Raw genomic sequence first — 24,762 nt, forward strand, 5'->3', positions numbered from 1 at the left:
TACCTGTATTGTCAGAAGTTGGAGAATATCTGGTTTTGCTAGTAACTTTTTTCTTTGCCTTTTAAATATGGGATTAATTAAAGATTTTTGTTGTTGTTGTTACTAGAGTTTTATAATGGCTAATCCTGATTAACCAATCCTGATTTATATGCCAAAATACTGACCTAAAGGAAGTTCCAGCTGTTTATTGGACAAAATACTTCCATTCCATTTTAATTGCATGTAAAATTATTGAAAGGTTCATCAGTGTTAGTTGTGGTATTTGGAAGTGAAGGGAGAGTTGCTAAGTTTTTAGAGTTATACTCATTTTTAAGGGTTGCCTGTGTGGCATTTCTGATTCCTGTGGTTCTTCAGAATTAGTGTTGTATCAGGTGAAAGCATTAAAGTTTGGGTGGGCAACCTGAAGAATTTCATTAAAATTTGGTAGTTGGTCTTATCTGCGTAGCAAACATATATATAAGTACCTTAATTTTGTGGATAAAGTTTTGTTTAATAAACATTGGGGAATATTAATATATTTTTCTCTTGAGGGTTCATATTGTTGTCTTAAAAATATTACCAGTGGAAGTTGGTATATTAAAGCTATATTAAATTATATATATTTATTATAGCTATATTAAATCTGCTGCCTTTTGGGAATGGGGTGTTGTCATAAAATCATGAACATAATTGTGGAAATACAGCTTTGTTAGAAGGGCTCATTTCCATAGTATTATATACAAATAGTGACAGTCATCATCTATAACACTGCTATTTAACCATATTTTGACAGAACTGGGGGAAAAAAGTAATAAATACCCTACAGTAGATGGCATTGATATATTTGATTTTCAGTACTTGCTTTTTTAGGATTGTGATTCTGTAGTTTCTTTAAGCAACCGTAGTACTCTAGTGCTGAAGCTTTGTCTCTTGTCTCCTCCTGCATAAAAGGATGGCAGAGGGAAACTGCAAGTCTGCTTGAGGTCAAGCTAGTGCTGAGCCAAGCCTAGCACCCAGGTTATCAGCACTCAGTTTCCAAGGCTCTGCTGGCAGTGATAGGAGGCTCTGCTGACATTGATAGGAGACTTCTCTCTACTTAAATTCAAATGTATTTTAATATTTTTGTTGTTCTTGTCCCCTTTTATTACCTTGATCAGGTGAAAGTGCTTGTGAAGTGAAATGGAAAGCATTTACTTTCAGTATAGAAAATGCAACATAGTTACCACTCTGCTAAAACAAATCAAAGCGATGAGTAAATTAACTCAGTCCAAAGTACTTAGAAAATGGTAGCCACGTATGAGGAAGTAGATATTTGAAGGAAAGAGAACTGTTAGCTGGAAGATGATTCACCCGAATAGAAGTGCTAGAGAATAGTTTTGTCACTTGTTAATGCCCTAGTTTTATATGCCCATCATAGTCTTGCATATAAATCCATAATACAAGTCCAGGTCTTGAGGAGTGGTGTCATTTTGCTTCTGCTGAAGGCTAATAAGCAGGTCTCCCCAGACTTTGCTCTGTAATGTCCTAGAGCAGGACAGGCTCTGAATAGGAGGGGAAGGAGCAAGAGACAAGTGAAAGCGGTTACGTCACCATAATAACTTTTCTTCTTATTGCTTCCTAACACAGATCTCTGAAAAAGCCTGCTTTCCATTCATTCAGAAAACCTTTAAACATTTACTAAAACACGCTTTTTTTTTTTTTTTTTTTTTAAGTTCTTATATTCTGTAACGGAAATGCATCTTTTTGCTGCGGCCTTGAACTCTTGCCTCGGGTGTGTTCTTTGCTTAGTAGGTGTACTCAAACTGTCCTTAATGAAAATCTTTTCTAAAGATTATAATTAGTCAGTACACTTATCTTTATAGCATATGCCTATATAAATTAACTTGCTGTCTGCTTTCAGTCCATTTTTCCTTTGAAAAGTCAGTCTGATATTCAAATCAAAGTATGACTATAATTAGAATGTTGCTTATTTTGGGCACTAACATACTGAGACATGAAAGAGTGGGAATTGTTAATTGCTGAGTTGTTTATATAAACTGCTTCTCTGGGGGAAAAATTGAGATCTTCACCTCAAACTAAAATTCTCATGTATGATAGTTGACCAACTTTTTTGAAGGGTACTAGGTTTTGAAAAAATTTGATTTAGTCTTTTAATGCTATACTCTGAACAGTACAGTAATTGCAGGAGTGGGGTTTTTTTGTGTGTGTTTTGGCCATCTTGAACAATAGGGCCTGTGGGATTCTGAGGAAGATTTCACATGATCTGACTGCCAGCGGTCCCCCAAAAAACACTTCACCTATCCTTACGTTACCAGCTCCTAAGCAAGCCTCTCCAGCCAAATTAATATACACACTGTAGCTCATTCTATGAGCCGTGGTACATGTATTGTTCCAATCTTGAACAGTAGATACTTGGGGGTTTTTTAGGGCTATTACCTCATAGGAATGTGATGTCTTCAGTGTCAGCCAGGTGCTATGTCAACACTGCTAGCATAAGCCAGGTGACATTAAAGAAGTGGGGTGGAGAGTTTGGTGTGAAACTCCAAAGCAGACAATGTAATTGAAAGATTGAAGGAACTGATGAACTGAAAGGCATCGAGGGAGGAGAAACCATGTGTTTCCATCTCCAGCTTGCTAATTATACATCCATAGGGTTGTGCAACTGGAATTAATTCAGCTCTTGAACAGAGATCCAGAGAAAAGAAATCAATTGGTGGTGAAAATGAAGTTAAGGAGTTTGACAAACTACAACTCTGGTTGTGGTTTAAAAAGGTGATATTGGGGGTGCTTAATTTGGTTGAAGCAGCCCCCAGCAGTATGATGTTGTCTGTGTGATTGCGTGAAGAACTGGAACTGGTCCTGATCTAGCTGGTGAAAACACTTCTTGCTTTTTTTCCCTGGGATTTTTAATGCGTTGGATTTCCAGTCCATCTCTCACTACACAGTTGCCTGACCTGTCATAGAGGAAGAGTGATGCAAAGGTGAGAATAAGCTGAAAAACAGAAAGCATTGAAACTGGAACGGCTGCTGAACAAATTAGTATGAAATTATATCTTCTGTCTGTCAGAGTGTGCTGCAGAGCGCACCATCTGTGCTTTCTTCAGAAAAAGAAAGATGTTAGGTTTTCCTTAAAACTCAGAATGAATAGCCCATTCAGCCTCGTCTCTTACTTGGCTTGTACCAATTCTGAAGTTAAAGTGATCCTGTAGAAGGATCAGACTTTTTTTCCAGGCAGTATCTGTGAATATTTCTCCTCAGGGTTGATGTTTCTGAAGTATCTTGAAGTGTTCAAAAGCCTCTGAGAGAGCTTTTCATTAGCTAGCTCCTGCTTATTTATTTATTATACCATCTGTCCCACTATCCAGACAATTGTATTTTAGCAATGAAGTGGTGGTCTTGGCTTGCTGTAATAAATCTTAAAGGATAAAACATGCTTTTCTACCTGGTATGTAACTTTAACTTGCTAATGTCCATTAGCATGGTGGTTGTTAAGAATCTATGCATGCAGAGAGGAATTTGTCAGACAACAGGCCAAACGACTTGGTAGCTGAACTTTTCTTTCTTGAAAGCCTTCGATATACTCGGATTACATTTCCTTATGGCAAAAATGTATGAGAAATACTAGAATAACTGTGTTAGTTGTTAGCAGGTCATTGTGTTCGGCTGTCTTGCATGTATGGCTATGAAAGAAGCACATAACTTAACCGGAGTGGGTTGACCAGGTTGTGCTAGCTTGGCTTGCTGATGGTTGCGTTCTGCAGAATTGACAGAGAAGGTGATTTTCTGACAGACATTGCTCTAAAACGAAGTTTGAGGCTCTGAGAACAGGTTTTTTTGATAACTAGGCTGGTTGGAATAGCCAGTGTAAGTGATGCTAGATGGTTGGTGTCCAGTGGTGCTACCAAAAGAAAGAGTTGGGGGACACTGGTAGAGAAAGGTTGTAGAGTGGCGGTCCACGCTCAGCTACTGCAGCATGAGATAATACCTTGTTCAAAAAACCCTGTTAAATACTCTCAAAGACTAAATGGATGGAAGTTTGAAGTTTTCATTTCTACTGTATTTTCAGTACAAAATAGTTCCAGTTGGTAAATGGCCATAGTATGACCATTTCTTTTTATTTTTGTTCTTTGTAATTAATTTTTAGATCAGTGTGTGTTATACTGAGAAATGACAGATCTGAGGGAAGGGAGTATATTAGACGTGGCAAGCGGTAATGGTATATAGCACTTTCAAGCAGCAACACAGCTGCTGCTGGGTTGCGTCTACTTCTAAAAGTCCATGAAAGGCTGCAGCATGGTGCAGACAGCAAATAGCCCAGCTGCTTGGGAGCTGCGTTCATGGCTTAATGGGCATAAAGGCTTTCTAACCTGTCATAGAGGGGAGATGACAGAGGAGGATGTGTGACTTCAGAAGTTTTGAAGCAGAAACATTTTCCAGATGAGCAATATGACAGATGTTTCTACTTACTGATAACTTAATTATCATTGCAGTTAAATCTTTTGAATTAAAAATAATACAGATTTATATCTGTGGGTATCTCTTGGAGATACTCCAAGCAAAAGTAGTACGTTCAGGGCAACATCATGTACTTAGGTATGAGGACCTAATGCTTGCTGAAAAGAATAAACAAGGAAGACACAACCTCTGTAGTATACTTTCTGCTTTTATCTTCTAGAAGTAAGTTCTTAGATTACTTTTCAGCTGTAGGTTACAGTAGACAGTATACACTCTTATAATTTTCAGGATTCATTGTCTTTATGACCACGGTGGAAACAATACTATGCTGTTTTGAGTAAATAAACCTTTTTGTGTAACCTTTAAAGAGGGCACTTGTTTGCTGTGTCTGAGGCAGATTGCCTGTCCTTGATGTCTCGGTATATCACATATAGTCTCTTCATGTTTTTTGGATGATTTTCACAAGTTCAGATGGCAAACAAATTTTACATTTTGATATTTGAGATAGGGGAGTTCTCATTGCAACTCCATTACTCTAACTAGTTTGGTGGAATCTCAGCAATAAATTACTGTTTTGCTTTGGGACCTTTTCAGTACTACATACATTTCTATTGTTTTTAATCCTGCTTGCTTATAAATTCCATGATCTTAAGTGTAGCTATAGTCTAAATAATTCAATTTCCTGGTTTACTGCCCATTTTTACAGAAACAATGCATTCATCATCTACTGTATTCCATTCCACACTTCTTCATCGTTTGCTTCTGGTAATTCTTTTTAAATAATTTTGTGCTCTAAGTACATTTATGAGGAAAACTGAAAAGCCTTTTTGTTTTTAGAAGAAAGATCTGGCATATACAATTGTTTGAACGATGTATGATTCAGAATTGCCCATCAGTAAAAGTCGAAGATGAGTTTGCATGTCCTTCTCTTTCACATTTCTTGTGCTTAGCAGAATGCACAGTTTGTGTATTTGTTGTATGCCTTTGTTCCTTTGGACACAATATTTACCTATCCAAAAAGGAAGGTCTTTGATCCAAGTTGGTGAGCTAAAATCTGAGTAAATTTTGGTGTGAACTGTAGAGACATACTTTATCTTCCTTCTCTCAATATGGTGATAAGCTTCTGATGTTTTTTCTCCTGTTCTTCCCCCCCCCCCCCATTTCCAGTGTTCTATTTAGGTGAGTGTTTTAATTTTTTGAGCCTTTTCTGTTCCTCTAACAGTACTTGTTCATTTTTTTAAGAAAATATCAGACTTGGAGTGCTTTTCAAAGCTTTTATCAAGTTCCATCATATGTAAAATTTATTTTGCATTTCTGTGAAACCTTTTCATCCATGTGAAATAAATCCATTCTGTAAATATGTACGGTAACATTTGTTGCAGTTTTTATTTGCTGTATTATGTTGTTGGGCTTGTTTGGCTTAAAAAGCAGAAGTAAACAGTTCTTCTAATGTCATGTGATGGCTGGCCTTTTTCCTTGATTTTGTGCTTTTTTGCATATTAAAAGTTCAAATCATTAATTTATGGTCTGTCTTCACTTTTAGGTCCTACATTGCCTCGACAGAATTCACAGCTTCCCTCTCAAGTACAAAATGGTCCATCGCAAGAAGAATTGGAAATCCAGAGAAGGTACAGTATTAAAAGTGATCAGCTGTTCAGTTAAAGAACATAGTAACTCCTCACTAATGATGAGAAATTAAATGTCAAGGAGTTACAATTACTCTCTTGCATTAGGACAGCATTTGAATGCATGCAGTTTTCAGCAGCGCAGCTTTCCTGTGTAAAAACTTTGATCATAGCTAGATCCCTTGTTCATGATCTCCACCCATTCAAACAATGCAATTGCTATTGGCCTGTCATGAAAGAGTTGAAGATCAAATGGGAAGATTTCACTGCTGTCATTTCCAACCAGACTAATTAATTTTCCAGTGACTGTTGTCTTCAGTTTTTGACACACGCTTACGAAGAAGAAAGCGGCAAGCAAGGAAGGAAGTTTTAACCTTCAGAAGTAGAGAATTAAATCATCATGGAGAATGATAATTTTTCTTCCTGAATGTGGATGCACTAGATCAAAATATTGGAAATGTTGTTCGCCTTTATACTGTATTAGTTCTTTAGTAAAGAAACTTTCATTTCCTGCTTTTAGTGTATAAATTTATGGAACCTTTAGTAGTTCTAGCTTTCAGCTGTAGCAATACTGGTTATATCTGTGCTGCTCTCAGGGAGTAGTCCATGTTCCCCTGACCAGTTGGCATTCCTCCAAGCTGAGCTGTTCCCTTCAATGTGAAGCCACTGCACCCTGTCACATGCCCTGTGGGATATTCTTTAGACCCATAGCATTTTTAACATACGGGGGTTTTGCAGTTCCTTTTAATAATCACTATGTATTGATCAAGTGCCCAGGTTCTCGGAACAAACTTTCTAGTTGCGATATTCCCACTTTTGTTGTGTGGCAATGTGGGTTAGTGCCATAGGTTGAGTGTCTGGGATATGGGTAAGTGAAATGGCAAAGTCTTCTAGGATAGTGCTATCAGTCTGGGTTCAGTGAAAAAAAGAAGACCTTGGGCTGTCTCAAGCATTGCACCACATTGCTTGTGGTGCAATGCTGGATAATTTTACGATCAAAATACTCCGAGGAGATTAGCTGTTCCCTTCCAGAAGGGATGCTGGGAGCAGTTTAGGTCACATGCAGTACAGATGCAGGGAACAGGATCCATGAATAAATAGGAAGTGGTCCAGATTCATGGTGTAAATGTACTTCATAGCTTTCAGTGGTAACTGGAAAGATATTTTAACATGTAGGGTCTAATTGGCACTGACTTTTTTCCTATTTTGATATTTTGCATTTAGTTTGCAAAGGTGAGCAGAACCAGATTGCAAATTTGGGAGTAATTCATATTATAGATTTGATAAACTAGCTGTATGTGGTGAATAAAGTTTTGACATCAAAATTAGTCATACTTGTCCATCTCTTCTCTGCAGTATGCTCTTAAATCTGAGCAGGGATCGCTTTATCTGAACGTTTCCTTGTTTAAAAACAAATGGCAAGAAGCTCATTACAAATCTGTCTGTGTTTACGTGCAAGTCTGCTGTCGTGATAAAGGTCTTTTATATCACTTCTTTTGACAGACTTTTAAAAAGCTTTTTTTTTTCCCTGTTCTACAGTAGTGGCTTTTAATATTTTTATTTCCTATCTGTTCCTTTAGAAGGCTGTATTAATTGAGCTTTATAAAAGCTAAAATACTTTTCAAAGAAGCATTGTAGATAGACATCTCTTCAGAAAAAAGTGCTGCCCCATATTAAGAGCTCTGCAAGTCTCTTGAAGTTTTTTTTCTATGTAAAGGACATATTATCAGGTGGCATTCTTATAGCTTCACTTTCTCATTTGATCAGTGTGGTCTACTTGTTTTCATCTAATATAATGCCCTTTTTGAAGTCTGGTCCTTGTTTTGATTTGTTTTTCCCCTAAAAAAGGATGAAAAACTGGAATGAGTGTTTATTCACATTGCTAGCCAGATTGTCTGTGGAAAGACTATTGCCGCTGTGTTATTAAGCCTGAGAAGAACATGTAATTTTGTTACAACATTTCACAAATGCTTCTCCAGTCTTTTCACTGCTGTAACTATATGGTTATAATACAGTTAAACTAACTCTAAGCTAGAACTTCTGTTGTAACTGTCTTTCAGCTTTCAGACTGTAATAACAACAGTCTTACTACCATGATGTAGAGAGTAGTAAATAGTCGGGAAGAAAAGGTTTAGGTATATATTACTTTTAACATATCTACAAGTGACATTTCTAGTCTTAGTAAAGGGTAAAGGCAGTGTGGGCAGAATTGAATTCTGCGGGGAGCAGGAAGACTACAGGGAATGCAAGAGAAGGGAATAAATGTTACTGCGTAGGAAGGAACACGGGGTTTGTGATGGATCAGTAGAAAGGCAGGCTTTGCTAAGTCTATTGCTTTTGAAATGTGTGTCTGTGGGGTGGGGGTTTTGTTTAAGATGTGGCTTGGTAATAGTTGTCTTCAAGTGCTGGTCTCATATCCCTACCCTTAAGTGTACTGGGATTCAGTAGTGTTTGATGGACTCCCATGTTAAGTTCAGGAAAATATTTATCAAAATTATTCTAAGCCTGAGGAAAAAAATCTGCTTACATAAAAATTAAAGTTGAAAAAGGGACCCTGTAGAGGTCATCTAGTCCAACCTTCTGCTCAAAGCAGGACTAATTTCAAAGTTAAATTTATGTGGCTTGGAGCTTCAGGGTTTTCCTAGGCATAAATAGAAACATTTCCTCAGAAATGTTTTGCCAAAGGAGTGACTGGTGAAGAACGGTGTATTAAAGAGAGCTCTTCAACTGATCTGATGTTTTCCTTTACTTTTATAACTGGTGTTCAAGAATCTTGGGGAAATTGAGAACTGAAGAATTAAGTTAGATCATTGCCAACAAAACTGTATTATTTTGGTTCAAAGATTTTTCTCTATTTTAGATGCCTTACATTTTGAGTAAAAGTGCTAAAGTAGTAATATTACCTTGCTTATTTTGCTGCAGAGCTTGTTACTAGAATATTTGCATTGTTTACTGTGCAGTGATGACAATCTGTAAAGCTGCTAGGACCAGATGTGTGATCTAAAACACCGAGGTTTTTGAGGCCAAGATTATACATGAGGTAGTCAATGGAATAGTTTTGTCTGGTGAATTGATAACTTCGTTACTGTCTCTTAAAAAACCTTAACGCGTGGTGTATGCTTTCCCTGTCAGGGAGTACTTGAAGATAACTGTAATTTTCCTTAACTTGCACTCATTTAAGTACAGTAATAACAAGCTTTAAAATGCTCCAGCTTCCATTTTCAGTCCTCAAAAATGAAGGGATTTTTTGTTATATGAGTTATTTTTCATTTTGTCAGAGTGGTAGTCAGGCAGTGTTTATAAATTCCACTGGTGGTTTGATAATGAGCCAACTTCAGTTGGCATATATATTTGTTAATAACTTCAGAGTTACTTAATGTCAAATACCATTTAAAATATAAGATTAGTTCATAGCATGCCTGTGTGTGCTACTAGTGCATGTAAATTTACCTTCTCTTCCAGCCATGATAACTATGTTGTCAGAAATGTGAGTCACTGAGTTGGTAATCTAATATGACACTTGGGAATTTAATGAGTTAATGTTTATAAATAACTTCAAAATCATCGCTGCTTCATAAATAAAGAGACCAAGAACACCAGAAACAGAGAAAGTGTATAGATTGTAAGGAATAATGAAGGTTTACAAGCCACCTGTTATCCTTCAGGGACGTAATGGACCAAAACTTGACCGACTTTTGTCGTAAGTACTCAAAAATGTTAAAGTTCACCAAAGCAACAGCAGAGTATTAGGGGCTTTTGTTATCGTTGAATACTTCAAGTTTGCTTACAGTTTTAGTTTGTATCATAGATTGGGATGATACTGTTAAAACTTGGTGTGTGACTGTGCTAGAAAGTAGTATTGATATGGTGTGGTTTTCATAACATCTTTTGGAAGGCTTCTTAGTTTTAGATAGTGCAAGTTCAGAGGCTGACAAGGGTAGCAGTTTCTTATTTATTGATAGACTTAAAGGAATGCTTTGTATTTTACAGATTAAAAGTATTTTTTCCTGAGATTTTCCTAATCTTAATTTTTAACTATAGTAAAAGAATTTGCATTTTTTCCCTGTAAATTAGTAATTATTATATATACAATTCCTGAGCTGTTTTGAAAATGTGTGGAAATACTGAAAGAAAAAACCTGCATCCCACAATTGACTAGCAATGTAGCTATAATAATTTAAAGGAGGGAAAGTTTGCCCATCACTTTCCTGTCCCTGGTAGCGTGGTTTCTACTGATTTCCCGCAGCCCATGACCTTTCCCTAGTTAGTGGCCAGATGTACTGTTTCCAGTTTTCCTTTGCTTTTGAAACTGTGCCATTTATCCAACAGATTATTTTGAGGAAGTAGGATTTCTTTGAAGGCATATGGATTGATTAGATTATAACTGAGCAAACAGTTCTAATCAGAGATATGCATATGAATATGATACAGTAGTTGGCTTTTTGGTTTAGGGTGTAAGAGTGGTCAGTAGAATACTGTCATATGATTGTATTGTGTGCTACGCATGTTACAAAACCTGCATGAAGTTTGCATCCTACAGGCATGGTTTAGGTGGAATCAAAGGGATTTTTTAGTGCCGAAGCTCAGGGTTTCCAGCAGATCAAAGTTAAATCAGTGTAAGCTTTGAAAGTTCAGGTTGCTGAGGTAGTTTCATTGGGCAGCCTGCAGCTATTTGGATCTTTCCAGCCTCTGCATTGCACAGTAGGACGGGAGACAAAAGGAGACAGAAGCAAAAAGACCCGTCAGTCAGTGTTGTCTTGTCTTCTTTTTTTTTTTTGTTTTGTTTTGTTTGGTTTTTTGTTTTGTTTGTTCATTACCTTTTTTTCCCCTCTTGCCCTCAAAGTTTCTGGAAAACAGAGTTCTGGTAAAATAGTAACTTTTTTTTTAGTACCTCTCATTTTCTTTCCATTCACAGTTTCTTCCCATCCACAGTAAAGTTTTCCTTAGTTCTGTCAAGTCTAGCTTTCAGAGACTGAATAACTGGCTTTATGGAGAGGTAATGGGTGCTGTCTGGTTACAGTACTGTAAAGCTATAGATGTTGGATAACATTGACATGTTTAGCAGACTGAGAAGAGCACTCTTCCATTAAGCAGTCTTGACTACACATGACATTGGGATTAGAAATTCTACAGTTTTTCCAGATTTTTTGTTACTGTGATTCCCTTTTATGAAATCAGTTCTGTCCTGACTGTACTCACTAGAATTATACCACTGAGACAGAGTTGCCAATGAAAGTAGATTTTTCTACGACTGAGATTCTTATTTTTTTCTAAAGTTTTATGTGTACAGATGACTTCCTGCCATCTGGCTTCTGCCAGAAAAGTTCAAGTGTTCTGTTAATTTACATAATATATTGAAAAGATCAAGGTGAGGAAAACTAGGCTTGATGAGGTTTGATCAAAGAGCATTAATAGATCCCCTTGTCTATTAGAATTTCTGTATCTAATAACCTTTAGGTTTATAGTTGCCTCATGTCTTCATCATGGTGGCTGGTTACAAGTTTTTGCCTGACTGATAAAACCTAGTTCTTTCTCTTATTTTCTTATTTCCAACTAAAATGCGGTTTGAGCTTATAACATAAAAGCTTGTTGTTAGACCTTAAATCCCTTTTGATCAAGGAAATTAAAGCCTGTTAGTTTGACTTTGGTAATGTGAAAAGCTTTAGAACTACTTTTGAAGAAAAAAATAATTAACCAGATAAAACATAGCACAGTAAACTGTACCCAGATAGTGTTTTCTTTTGCAAAAGCAGAAAGGCTATTCATGCGGTGTTCCTGGGCTTTAGTAAAGCATCTGGCAGGTACCAAGAGGGGATTTCCTAGTTGAGGTGGACGAGAGGAGGATTGCTGTGGAAGTGTGAGGAGCATAAGAACAGGCAGTTCCTCCTGCATCAATGGGACTGGGAACAATCAAATTTTATTTGGTGTTTTGCTGAACAAAGCAAGTCCTTGCTGCTGCTGTGAGTTGAGATACATGAGTATGAAGGAGGAGCTGGATGATGTTGCAGATTTTGATGATCAAAATGGAATGAGAAATAATACATAGCAGGCATCCTCGTTTTAGACATTTTTAGGGGGAAAAACCACCAACCTGTAGACCAAATACTAGTGTTTAGGATGTCTTAATACTAGTGTACGGGGAAAATCAAATTGGCAGTGAAAGCGTTACATGCAATGGTGATCAATCAGGAGAAAGCTCACTGAACATTGGAAATAACTGTGATGATCTCTAGATTTGCTTAGTGTTTCAAAATCGTGGTACGTGTAGTTAATTAAATGCCTCTATAATTTTGCATTAAATTAGGTGTAAAGTGTTCTTTGATACAAATTTTTTAAAAAGACATAATTTGAAACAGTCTCACCTTTCACTACTGTTTAAAGAACCAGAGGTCCACCACTGTTGAAACTGGAAGTAATTGTCAGTTCCAGAGCATATACGTAAACTCAGTTCAAAACCTCTTGCCTTTGAACAGTCAAACTTTGCAGATCTTCTAAGTGTCTGTTTCTTGCCCATTTTATCAAGTTGACAAGCTCTTGTCTGGGTTTCTCTGAAACCATGTGGAGTATGCTCAGGTAGAAGCTGTCCAGACTGCCTAGTACTTGGAAAAAAAAATAAAGCTAACTTGGTAAGAGTTGTAGTGAGAGCATATAGCAAAAGTTCAGTTTAGGTGTGCAAAGTGAAGTTCATGCAACTGAGAGAGCTTAGGAAGATGCAAAGAGCTTAAATATTGATCAGTTCTGCTGAGGTTATGTTATTGGTGCATCAAGTGTACTTTTTATTCATGAAGATTCTCAGTCTCAGTGGAGGCCGCCAGTGTTTGATGGAAATTTGCAATCTGTATTGACATGATTTAGACTATATTTTCTCTTTGTAAATGAATTACAAGATTTGGGGTGTGGTGTGTGTTAATTCCATGATACATAAGCATTAATGTGTAGGCTTTGAGATATATTTTTCAGTAGGTTTACGTGACCATATAGGAGAGTGAGCTCTGTGGTAAATGCTAAATTTTGGAATGGTGAATAAATATTTGATATTAAAGATGGAAGTGCAAGCTTAATGTAGATATTCAGTTTTTATTATTCAGATAAGTTCCTGCAAATTTGAAGGGCCATAGCAGACACACCTTTTCCTTTTCTGAACTTGTGCAGAAGACGATCAGAAGGTTAAGCTATTAAAACTCAAACTAGCAGCTAAGTTCAAAATAATCAACATGTTAAAGGACTTTTTATTTTTTTCTATAAATGCTTTTAACAGTGATAAAGTAGGTTGACTGTATCCAGTTAGATTGATGTCCATAGAGTGCATGCAGTTCCTTGCAATCACAACGTAGCTGCTCTTCTGTGGACGGCAACATGCTTCAGATGGAGCTGAGGTCACCCTGCATCTGGTGCTGGCGCCTCTAGCTCAGTTACGCATTGTGTAGCCTGTTTGCAGCCAGCTGCTCTATTTGTTGCAGTGACTCAGTGGTGGGAGGAGGAGAGCCAACATGTGAGATGTATTCTAGTAAGGAGTGACTGTTGGATTAGATAATGCTATCTATGCCCACATGCTGGGGCTTTCAGCATTTTAGAATAAAACTCCAAACATTACTGTCTTGTTTATTGCTCCGTAGATTGAGGCAGGGTTAGCGGAGCTGGTGCAAGAGCTCAGAGCAGCACTGAAAGCCTAGGCATACTGAGACTCCAGGACTGGAATATTACAGACATCTTCTCATAGTGCTAGACATTGCAATGCAACTTTTTAAATTGGTGAACATATTTTAATGGTTAAACATATTTTAATATTTACTTAGTTGGTAAATGTAAGTTTAATGGCCACATAAACAACAGTTTGAACAACTCCATTGGTTTGGACTGATGATTCCAGGTTTAATTATAGTTGATATTATACGCTTACCTTTAGAACTTTGACATAGTAGTGTTATTCCTAGATTTCTTGTTTATGTTGGGGTTATAAAATTTAAATTAAAAAAAAAAATCTAGTAAAGCATAGAATGAAAGATGCATACATTGTTGAATACTTTTGTGTAATCATGTTTGGTTTCTTATACAGAATGTCTTGATGGTAACTTTCAGAATAGTTAGTGCAGAATATATTACTGCAATGTTTTAAGCTAGCAATAGTCTAGCAACCTTTCTGTTGCCTTTTGGGTGTTATCCTTGTGTCTGTCTCTGCCATGCCACGTTTATTTGTTTTAGAATAGGTAACAGCACAAGCAAGAAACTATTATTCAAATAGTGTGCAACACAGACCTGAAAATCTTCGCTCAGGAGACTCTGTTTTATGATTTTTAGTTACACGTTATTTTTTTAGTGGCTCAAGTGATGGTTTTTGGTGTCCTCTTTCAATACACTCATGTTATTAGTTTGTTTTTTTTTCCCCCATCCTTCTTGTTGTTGCATCTTTAAGCAGACAGAACAGGGCTAGTATTCCTATTGATCTGAGTGATTTGATGCCCTGCTTTGACACCCAAGTTTTTCAGCCAAGAAAGAATGGAATACAAAATCGATGTGTTCATAAATGATGACTGACAGCTGTCAAATACTATGTATTATCCGCCCGCAGCTGACCTCTTCACTCAATGCAGCAATTACTTCAGTCAGGTCTGTTCCTCAAGACATTTTTTTCTGCAGGCTTTGTCTTGGTTCTTTGTTTTCTATAGTGAGTTTTAAAATTAAATACTTCAGTTTCTGTTCATCTTGGAATGTTTATCAGCTCAGTGCCTGTTGAATTTGGACGTGATACAAAGATGCTTTTGTCTGTACTGTTCGTGGAAATACCTCTGTTTTTAATGTATCTGGCTTCATGACAAGAAGCCTTTTGGGTTCGTGGCTGAATTCTGTTATTCAGGTTGATATATGGTCGTCTTGGTGCAGTTTCCTGTCATCTTTTTAGGAAAAAATTTAATGGCTTGATCTCACATCCAAGAGCAAAGCAAGCCAGTGTTAGGATCCTGAAGATTTATGTGGATGTACAGAAAAACTTCCACTTGAGGAAACAAGGTGACCTGCCAGAGCAGACAGCTATTCGCTTTCGCATACTTTAAGCAATGAATTTGTTACTTGTAGTTTTTTTTCTCTTGGAGCCCTTGTGACAGCAGCTCTGTTCTTTGACACCATGAGAGTTGCTTAGTGTTGAGGCAGACTTTCTCTGGTGGAAGGACAGTCTTTCCACAAACTGGGACACTTGCAGTAACTCTTCTGTAGGTGACCAAGGCACAGGCTTAAATGTGAAAAGTGGTCCAGAAAAGGATGGGTTCTTTCTGGCTTTTAAGTCTGCTCTGACACAGAACCTTGTTTTACCAGTAAACATTGATGTTTCTTAATCTAGCTGAGATCTTTGTCTTCCCTTCAACCCATGTTCTAATGACCATATTTTAAGAGAATTGATTGAGCCTTCAATTCTTTTGGTTGACTATGTTGAAGTCTTTAGCAAAAGGACCAGAGGATCTCTGTCAGTCATTTACTTCCAGGACCAGAAGCTAAAACAACCACTTATTTCTGCTCCTCCCCCGAAAAAAGGTAACGGATATTATTAATTTGGGATAGCTCCCTAGTTGATCATCAGACACTAGTTGTTCAATGCAGTGATGTTACTTGCTGAAGGCATAATAGAAAGTGATTTTGGTATACATGTGGTACTGGCTTATTTCATATAACATCAAGAGCTGAGACAGTAGCACTTCTTAATTGTTATTACCTTCTATGACCTGATTCGGAACAAACTAGGAAGGTTTTGTGTGTACCTGGGTAAATTAACTGCAATTTTGTTTTGCAGTTGTCATGTAGGAGAAATTCTAAACACTTCCACCGTCATGGAATGTGGGTGTTTTTCAGCAGGGATGCAACAGTGTCGTTAACTCTGCTCATTACATTTTTCTCCTTGTGTTATTTGAAGAATCTGGTCATGCTCTTGATTCTTGACTCCCCAAAGAACTGCAGGATTAATGCTGATAGAATTAAAAGTCACAAGTTAGTATCTTTCTTCATTCTTAGAATTGCTTGCCTTAGCATAACGAGCATTTCACTATAAAATAGTTTTCTATTTTAGTACCTCTTTAGCTTTTTCAAAAGTTGTCTTGGTAGCTAGATACTGTGCTTTCTAAGGCTGAAGGATTTTCATGTATTGCTTTCCCAGTGTTCTTGAACATTCTCATGCTTTAGAACTACCAAAGTCTTGACATTTTAGAAATGCTTTAATTGATGTGGAATGACTTCTCTAAGCTACTAATGCTTTTGTGTAATATAATTTTGATCTCTGACAAAATTTTAAAATAAAATTACATTATCTAATGCTAACTAAACAAAGCTGGGGGATTTAATGCAAGCAAATTTTTTCTCTTTTTTTAATAAGCAATATGAGTTCTTAATCTTTTTAAGCTACAACTGTAACACTTGTTAAGCTGTAGTTCATTCTTAGTTTATGAAATTCATCTTTTCTCATTAAGTTGTGTTAAAGCAACTTGATTGCATTACTAGCATTCTGATCTTTTGACCTGTGCCACTTTCAGTTTTCTGTTCAAAAGGTTTATTAAAATTGTTAAAATGACTGTAAAAATATAGTGGTTTGTGGTGTGTGGTGCTTTTTTTGTTGTGTGTTTGTTGGGGGTTTTGGTTGTTTTGGTTTTTTTGCTTGTCTTTGTTGACAAAGGGATGCTTCAGCAACATATAATGAGAATAAACTTAAAAATATTCTCAACAATGGTGTATTTCATCTCATATATCTTACTGCATGGAGATTTTATATAAGATAAGCAATGTTTGCAAGGTATTTTGCTGCCCTCTCTTGGTAGAGCGTTTGTATTGTAAGCAAAGTGCTCAACTTGTTCATAGTTTTTATTTGTACATTTCAAAAGGAAATATTTTCCAAAAATAGTTATTTATTTTTACAAAAATAGAATGTTAACTACTGAATCATGCCAAATTTATTTAATAATGAGAACTTTTTAATTTGAGTCCTGTGTAGATGAAAGTGGTTGTCTCACTGCCTTTTATCTGTATCTCAGTAGACAGCCAATACAATTTGATAGTGTTGGTTGCTGACTGAAATATTTTTTGCTTTGGATTACGTTTAAAGCGTACAAACACTTAGGTACATTTTGTTATGACACATGGCTATCGTGTGTCTTTATAGCTCTCTGAAGAGGAGGAAACCCCCAGGTAGCTTCAGGGACATATTAACACCTATTAGGAGAACTAGTCAATTGCAAACAGTTTGATTTAGGCATACATCTTATGCTTTAGCTAAAGTTGCATGTAATTACATGCTATATAGAGACAGAGTATACATTTATATACACCCCCACCCCCCGTATACTATAGTGTATATAGTGCATACATATAAACACATGTGCACTTACCCCTCTCAATAGTTAGAAAAGCTTGAAGTAAAACCATTCTGGGCCAGGGCAAACACCTGGAATGCTTCCCTCTGCTACTCTCCTGTCCTCTGGACATTTCTGGTTCAATAGCTTCTTGTGTGTGATGCAATTTCTGTTTTCTAAATGACCTCTAATGGTTTGACATTATTTTGTGGGTTTTTTGTTGGTTTTGGGTTTTTGGGGGGGGGGGGGTGTTTGGTTTTTTGTTGGCTTTTTTTTTTCCCCTTTCCTGTGGGCTTTTTCCTACTCTTTCTTTGAATCACTCTGCCAAGGAGTTCCATAGCTCATCTGCCTGATGTGCAGAGGTGCTTTTTTCCTTTGAGCTTTCCTCTTATTAGTTGCATCAAATCTTTCCTCCCAGCTGTTGTATTGGGATGTCCTCATCACTCAGGATTTTATAGACCAGAATGCAGAATTCCAGCTTCTTTAGTTATTTTTAAATGGAAACTGTTTGGTACATTTGGTCATAGTGTTGCTGTTCTTTGAACCTTTTCAGTTCTGCTGTTTTCCTCCTTTTGAGGTGGGAACAGAGATACAGGGTTGGTGAAGCAGGATGATGGTATTTTCTATACTGCTCTGTAACCCTTTCCTGATGTGTAGCATCTGGTTTATGTTTTTGAACAGAACATGTCAATGAATGTTGTCATAGAACTGTCTGTTGTAACCCTAATATCTCATTCCTGAGTCAGTAGTCAACTCAAAGTCCAGCATTTTATATTATATGAATTTAGTAGATTTCCTCTCTCTCCCTTGCATCACTTCACTTGTATCTCAGTTGAGTTTTATTTGCCAATTTTATTGCCCAGTTACTTGGAACTGGAAGATCCATCAGTAGTTCTTCATAATCAGCCATCATCCTTGGTATCCTAAATAACTTAATATCAAGGAGCTTAGTCAAGAACACCTCACTGTTTCTTTTCCACGCTGCTTATGAAGACATGCAATGGCACAGCTCTTGGTATGGCTTAGTGCAGAACTGCCTTGGTGATGCTGCTGTTATGTGAAAAGTGACCTATACTGAGGTTCTATTTCTGTAAAGAAATTAAGAACTTCGGAAAAAGAAAATTTAAATATCTGGCAGTTGCTTGTTGTGTTGTTAAACCTAGTGAACTGATACCTTCTAGTTTTGTAAACTAAATATAACGTGAAATGTTTATAACCTCAAATGTCTTATCCACATTTTAGTTTCAGGATTAACAGTGTGTACATTTCTAGGTAGAATATGCTGATTTCTGGCAAATGAATGTAAAAAAAAATGAACAGAATGAACAAGGCTGCTTTGGAGTCTGTAAATGTTGACTCCTGCTCTGAATAGTCTTTTAGCTACAAACATATGTGCATCCGCCTCTCCCTTACAAAAAAAGAGCCTAAAATGACCAAGTTGAAGTTAGCCATGATGAAAACCCTGCTTTCTTCTAATAACAGATTTTATCTCAGGGAAAAAGAGCACATAGTAAAACCAGTTTTGTACAATACAGAGCAAGCAAAAATGTAATGCCAAAAATATTTTTAATATCTCTTTTGGATCTTAAATTTCTGTGGTTTATATTGTATTCTCTTGATATTTTGTAGAAATCCTCTGTTGGTTCCAAATATGTATCAGTCAATTACCAGACTTTTTGGTGGACTTCAGAGGCTAAAAATCAAGCATTTAACAAGCTGAGTTGCAGCCCTAATTTCTTAGTGACTGCTGTTACAACTTCATTATATGGGAGAGCAGGAGCTGAGGGAAGAACTGATACAGGAGCAGAAATATTTTGCTGCTTCTGAGGATGTTGGGTAACAAGTTCCTTAGGGAAGGGTCCTTTTGCTGTACGTAACTGGAACTTAATTGCTTACAGCAATTATGAATTTTCAATATCTACCAGGTTTTTTGTTCATAAAGGAAAAACATTGGTTCTGAAAGAGGATGGACTTCAATAGTAACAGTGCATGGGCTGGGGTTTCCGTTCTGCCAGTATTTTCTGGGCCTGAATAGGAGTGAAATAGCTGAAGTTCCCCTCATTTTCAGACTTCAGTTTTATATGGCTCTAAGCATATAGTATAGAATTACCAATGAACTTTCCAGGTAAGATTGCCCAGTGGCAGTCTATAGAAGACACATATCTAGTAGCTCAAGGTGTCAAAATTTAGGTCTCCTTTTTGCTTTATAGTTAAAAGCTGTCTGTGCTTTGTATTTGTTGAGAAGCTATCTTCAATTGGCATCTGAAGCGTGGCAGAAAAAAATGGCTGTGTGCTTTATATACAAGTTTTTAAATGTCATGATATTTTTTTGAAAATAAGAATTCAAATAGAGGATGATAACTAACAATATTTTCAGTGATATGTATTGGCAGGAACATACTGGCCAGAGCTTTGAGGAGGATGTGCCTAATTTTTGTTTTAGTAGTGAGTTCCCTGAAGAGATGAAAAAGCTTTGAAAATCAAAAAGCTATATTTCAGCCAGCTAAAAACATGTATCTTTTAAAAATATAATTTAAAAAACCCCCAAACCAAAAAACTAAAGAAAATACAAAACAAGTTGAGGAAAAAAAAGCAAAAGGGTTGTTTACAGCTTTTCCCACTGTATTTTTGCAGGAAAGTCCTTTCTTTCAGCCAGCCTAGTGGCTTTGGCAGCAAATTTTGCATGATTCCTTCTTACCCTTAGCAAGTTCTTTATATTTCCTCTGCCTGGCTTTTACTTGTTTTCCTCCTCTCCACATCTTCTCCTTCTCTGCTTTCCTTTGCAAAGACTCCCATGAGCTGGAAACCCTGCCAGCTCCCTGCAGTGTTTCCTTGGCTGCTGCACCCTGGATTTTTTTCTGACCATGTCCAGTTTTCCTCTGCCTTCAGGGTGTTCTCATCTTGATGCCAGTTAAGTTGTATGTGCATGTAGTATTATGCAAGTGGAGAGGGACGTGTAGATTTTGATGTTTCTGTAAAATTTGGATAAATGCTAGCTGGCTAGTTTATTTGAAAAACATAATTTGTTTGAGGGTGGTTTTTTTTAATGGGTATTCGTGTTACTGCTATTTCACTGTACTTTTATTCACTGCTTCGAGTATAAAATACTATGCAAAGCACGAATGTAACTCCATATTCCAAACTGGGAAGATTGTATCAGTTAGTAAATTATCAGCAGCAGCTTTCTATTCTTACCTGTTGAAAGATGTCTCTTGGAATGTTAAATTAGTTAAGAGGAAATTGGATATATGATTCTTTTTACCGTAAACATAATAAAACTATTATCCGGCTCAGAAAAATGACATGTAGAATTAAGAATTTTATGTAGGTGCAAATGCTGTGCTCTTGTTCTCGCTGGTGCAAAGATTGTTGATTAGTTTATCTGTTCTTGTCCTCTAACAGTTGCTCAATATTTTTGGTTTTTGCTTTGCAACTTAGGGTTTGGTTTTTTTTCTTTTCTTTTCTTCATGATTGTAGGCAGTTGCAAGAGCAACAGAGGCAGAAGGAGCTGGAACGGGAGAGGCTGGATCGTGAACGAATGGAACGGGAGAGGCTGGAGAGGGAGAGGCTAGAAAGGGAAAGACTTGAAAGAGAGCGTCTAGAACAGGAGCAACTGGAGAGAGAACGGCAAGAAAGGGAACGGCAAGAGCGCCTAGAAAGGGAGAGACAAGAGAAGGAGAGGCAGGATCGAGAAAGACTGGAACGACTTGAACGGGAAAGGCAAGAAAGAGAACGGCAAGAACAGTTGGAAAGGGAACAACTGGAATGGGAGAGAGAGAGAAGAATTTCAAACGCTGGTAAGAATTTAAAAACCAAGTGTATTCAAGTACCAGACTACGCTTTATGAGTTTGGGTGATGGAGTGGGAGAGAAACAACAAAGGGCAGTGAGTACAGTGGTGTAACAACAGTCAGTATTTCAGGCTTCTGTTTGCTGGACTTGCTTCCTTTTTTTTTTTATGGCAAGAAGTCCCAAGAGCTTTGACTTTCCTGTCATAATTTGCCATTAATGCTAAAATAAATTTTTTTGCACTATTTGCTCACTCCATTGCCATACTCGCTGATTGCTTGAAGAACTCGAATCATATTGGGCACCTCCAACATTGGTTAAAGTATGATGAGTTACAATTCCATTATCGTTGTTTGCTCTATTCAACAAGATGTATTCTTGTTACATAATTTGGGGAAAAAAAAAACCCAAAACTAAACATATCAGCTTGAGTGTGTTAATGTAGAAGGTATGTACCTATATAAGGCAAAGTAGTAGTGTGAGAAATGCCTTTCAGTGTGAAGTCTTGCTTAATTTATCATTGTAGTAACATTACAGTGAAATGTATTGTATGTATGTGGAGATAAGATAATGCACTGCCTGCGGAAATGTATCCAGTGATAACTGAAAGCTTTCTCATTTTGGTAATATAATGGAACATTAGTCAAGCGCTTGGTTGTTCTTTAGTAACAAACTCAATTTATGTAAGAAGTCAGCTCATGGTAAAAGTCAAGGAATACTATGTAAGAGCTAGTCATTTTAGAGCGGAGGGTTTTATTGGTAGTTTTATTCCCAGTACTTCCAAGTTTGCGATGGAGCTTTTTCTGGGGAAGAGAAAGATGATACTTACTTGCTGCCTATGGTATGAGTTTTATTAGTGGAGTTGTAACAAATGTTAAGATCACTACACTTGCTTGCAGTTTGCAACCAAACAAGAAGATAAAAGCTGATGAAAGACTGATTAATCAACCCTATATCTAATCCATCTCACAGATGGGATTTGAGAATACTTACTGTAAAACGTACTTGTAAATTCAAATGTTGGCACAAAAATAGTTGGTAAAATTTAAAAGCAGCTGTGATAATATGTAAAACTTTCCTAACAGTATTTTCACTTGTGCCTAATCCTCTGGTACTAACTGTAGTCTACATTTATACATTTTGTTTGAATGCTGGTTTTGTTGCTTCATTAGCTCCCTTTTTCTCTTTCTCCTTTTTTTATCCTGCCTTTGCTGCTGCTTTCCATCTTCTGTCCAGCTCCATCTTTCGACAACTCCCCGTATAGCACTCCACTTCCTGAATACTCCAGTTGCCAGCCTCCTTCAGCACCTCCTCCATCATATGCAAAAGCAGTCTCAGCACCAATGTCGGAGGCCACACCGGAGTACGCTGTAGTGACTTCTGCACCACCGACTTCCACTCCCCCTACACCGCCTCTAAGGCACTCTGCATCACGTTTTGCTACATCTTTAGGCTCAGCTTTCCACCCCGTTCTCCCCCATTACGCTACGGTTCCTCGTCCGCTGAACAAAAGTTCTCGGCCCCCTTCTCCCGTCAATGCCCCGGCGACTCTGCCTCCAAATACAAAGCCTGTCGCCTGGTCTGCGCCCAGTTTTGCCCCCCTTCCCCCATCTCCTCCAGTAATGATAAGCAGTCCCCCAGGCAAAGCTACTGGTCCGAGACCCGTCCTCCCAGTGTCGGCTTCTAATCCAGTGACCCAAACGTCTACGTCTCCCACGGCTTCTAACGGGCTTCCTGAAAACCTGGCTTACCCGGTTCCTTCACCTTCTACCTCAGGTCCAACTCCGCCTCCGCCGCCTCCCCCCCCTCCGCTGCCTTCCTTTCCGCCTCTGTCACTCTCTGGACCTCAAGCTTCTCCTTCTCCCAACTCCCCGAATGCCTCGACTCCCTCATCCAAGCCTAGTGTTCTCCCTTCTCCCTCTGCAGCTACCCCTGCCTCTGTTGAGAACTCTCTAAACTCTGTGCTGGGAGACTCCTCTGCTTCTGAGCCAGTCTTGCAGGCAGCCTCTCAGCCGATTGAACCTACGACCCAGCAGGGTAAGGCTTTCTGTTATTGCTACTAATGCACTAATCAGGAATGCAGGCGAAGCCAGTTGGTATCAAAGCCCGTAACTGCCCCAAAGAATTAATACGATGCTTCCGAAGTTGCAGTGATCTTAATACCACAACGAAATACCGTTTGGAAACTGGGGTAAGGGAAACCTTAAAGCTCCGTGGATAAGAGCCGGCATTCTGTGGCCTGTCGTAGGTAAAATTCTGATTTCTTAAGCTCTCACCTGTCGAGGACAGAGCTTGTGGAAGACGTGCTTGGTGAATCTAGCACTGTCAGTTTATTTGAAATGTGGTGTTAATAGGCAGCATCATTAGTTTCCTAACGGCAGCCAACATGGAAGAATGTATGTGCAGCTTTGGACATGTGAATGACCTTAAGCAAGGAATAATCTGAACTGGTTTGATACTCTATGTAGTTTCAAATTTAGAAAGTAGTATGTAACACCTGCAGCATTTCTTTCTATAGAGTGGTCATATTTTGATATATGGCTGTATGTGCGCATGTATATATACACACACACATACATATATACATACGTACACACACAAAAGATGGGTCTTCCTGTGGTATTCTACCAGCATAGATAAAAAGACTTTAGAGAAAAAGTTTGGTTAAGCAGGTGACAGTCTTAATGGACACTGTACCAATATGATAAGAAATGTGTTTTACATGGATGTAAATGACTCTGTTAACCTGAATCCTGCTTTTATATTGATTTGATAGATTTAGGTCTTTGTATGTAAGTCTGCAGTAGCTCAGCTAAAGGTGTGGGTGGAGGGACTCCTGGGGGATGAGCAGGCTGTGGCTTCATCACACACAAGTCACGCAGAGTCGATCCTGCTTATACTCTCTTGTCTGAAATGAAGGTGTGAGCTACTCTGGGATGGAGTGGAAAATAGGGTGAACGGCCTCGCTTGTAGTATGGAAAAAAAGCTTGCACTTGGATGGTGAGTGACACCAAGAGAGTTGAAAAGGCTTTTAAATTTATACAGTGGTTAGCAGAGTAGGAAACCAGGAGGACTTGTGTGTGAAATTCCTGCCTGGAGAGGTTGCTTAAGGTAGTTGCTCAGCTTTTTTAGTAGCTTATGGCAGTTTGGGTGAGGCAGGGAGGATGTGTAGGGCTGTTTTCTTAGTCACAATTTCTTAAACTGTTCCTATAATAATAACAACACAATAATCGTCAGAATATTCTTTCTTCAAAACACATTTTGTATTGCATGTCAATGTGAATTTAAAGCACTAAAGGAATCATGGATAAAAAAATAGAAAAGCTTGTTCCCATCAGCTTAAAATACATCAGTCTTCTGTCTCACTAATTAGCATTTGTATTAAATTATTAAAGTTGATTCCTGGAATCTTTTTTAGAGGAAAAATTTTTATACAGCTTAGAAATTAGTGTTGGAACTCAAACAGTTCAAGGGTTCAGGTAGTTTGAGTGGCATGTTAAATGCTTGTTAGTACAATGAAAAGTCACTCTGTGTTTAGCACCATTTGGACAAACAGTATTGTTCCTATGTGGTCTGTTGCTCGTGCCT

The 24,762-nt window shown here is 37.8% G+C and overlaps 1 protein-coding gene across 9 annotated transcripts in view; it reads left to right on the plus strand.

The window, feature by feature from the left end:
• The window catches only part of ENAH (ENAH actin regulator), a 100,769-nt gene that overhangs the window by 56,383 nt on the left and 19,624 nt on the right, over positions 1 to 24,762 (plus strand). For 4 of the 9 annotated variants that reach the window (XM_069800043.1, XM_069800045.1, XM_069800044.1 and 1 more), the window contains exons 4-6: positions 5,978 to 6,062; positions 20,864 to 21,183; positions 22,411 to 23,211. In XM_069800043.1, the coding sequence (XP_069656144.1) occupies positions 5,978 to 6,062; positions 20,864 to 21,183; positions 22,411 to 23,211 (1,206 nt within the window). Of the gene's footprint in view, positions 1 to 5,977; positions 6,063 to 9,609; positions 9,760 to 20,863; positions 21,184 to 22,410; positions 23,212 to 24,762 lie in introns of those variants that run through there. The other 5 variants (XM_069800048.1, XM_069800049.1, XM_069800050.1 and 2 more) reach the window with 3 other exon arrangements.

This window comes from Haliaeetus albicilla, chromosome 13, assembly GCF_947461875.1.
Source record: "Haliaeetus albicilla chromosome 13, bHalAlb1.1, whole genome shotgun sequence".
NCBI lineage: Eukaryota > Metazoa > Chordata > Aves > Accipitriformes > Accipitridae > Haliaeetus > Haliaeetus albicilla.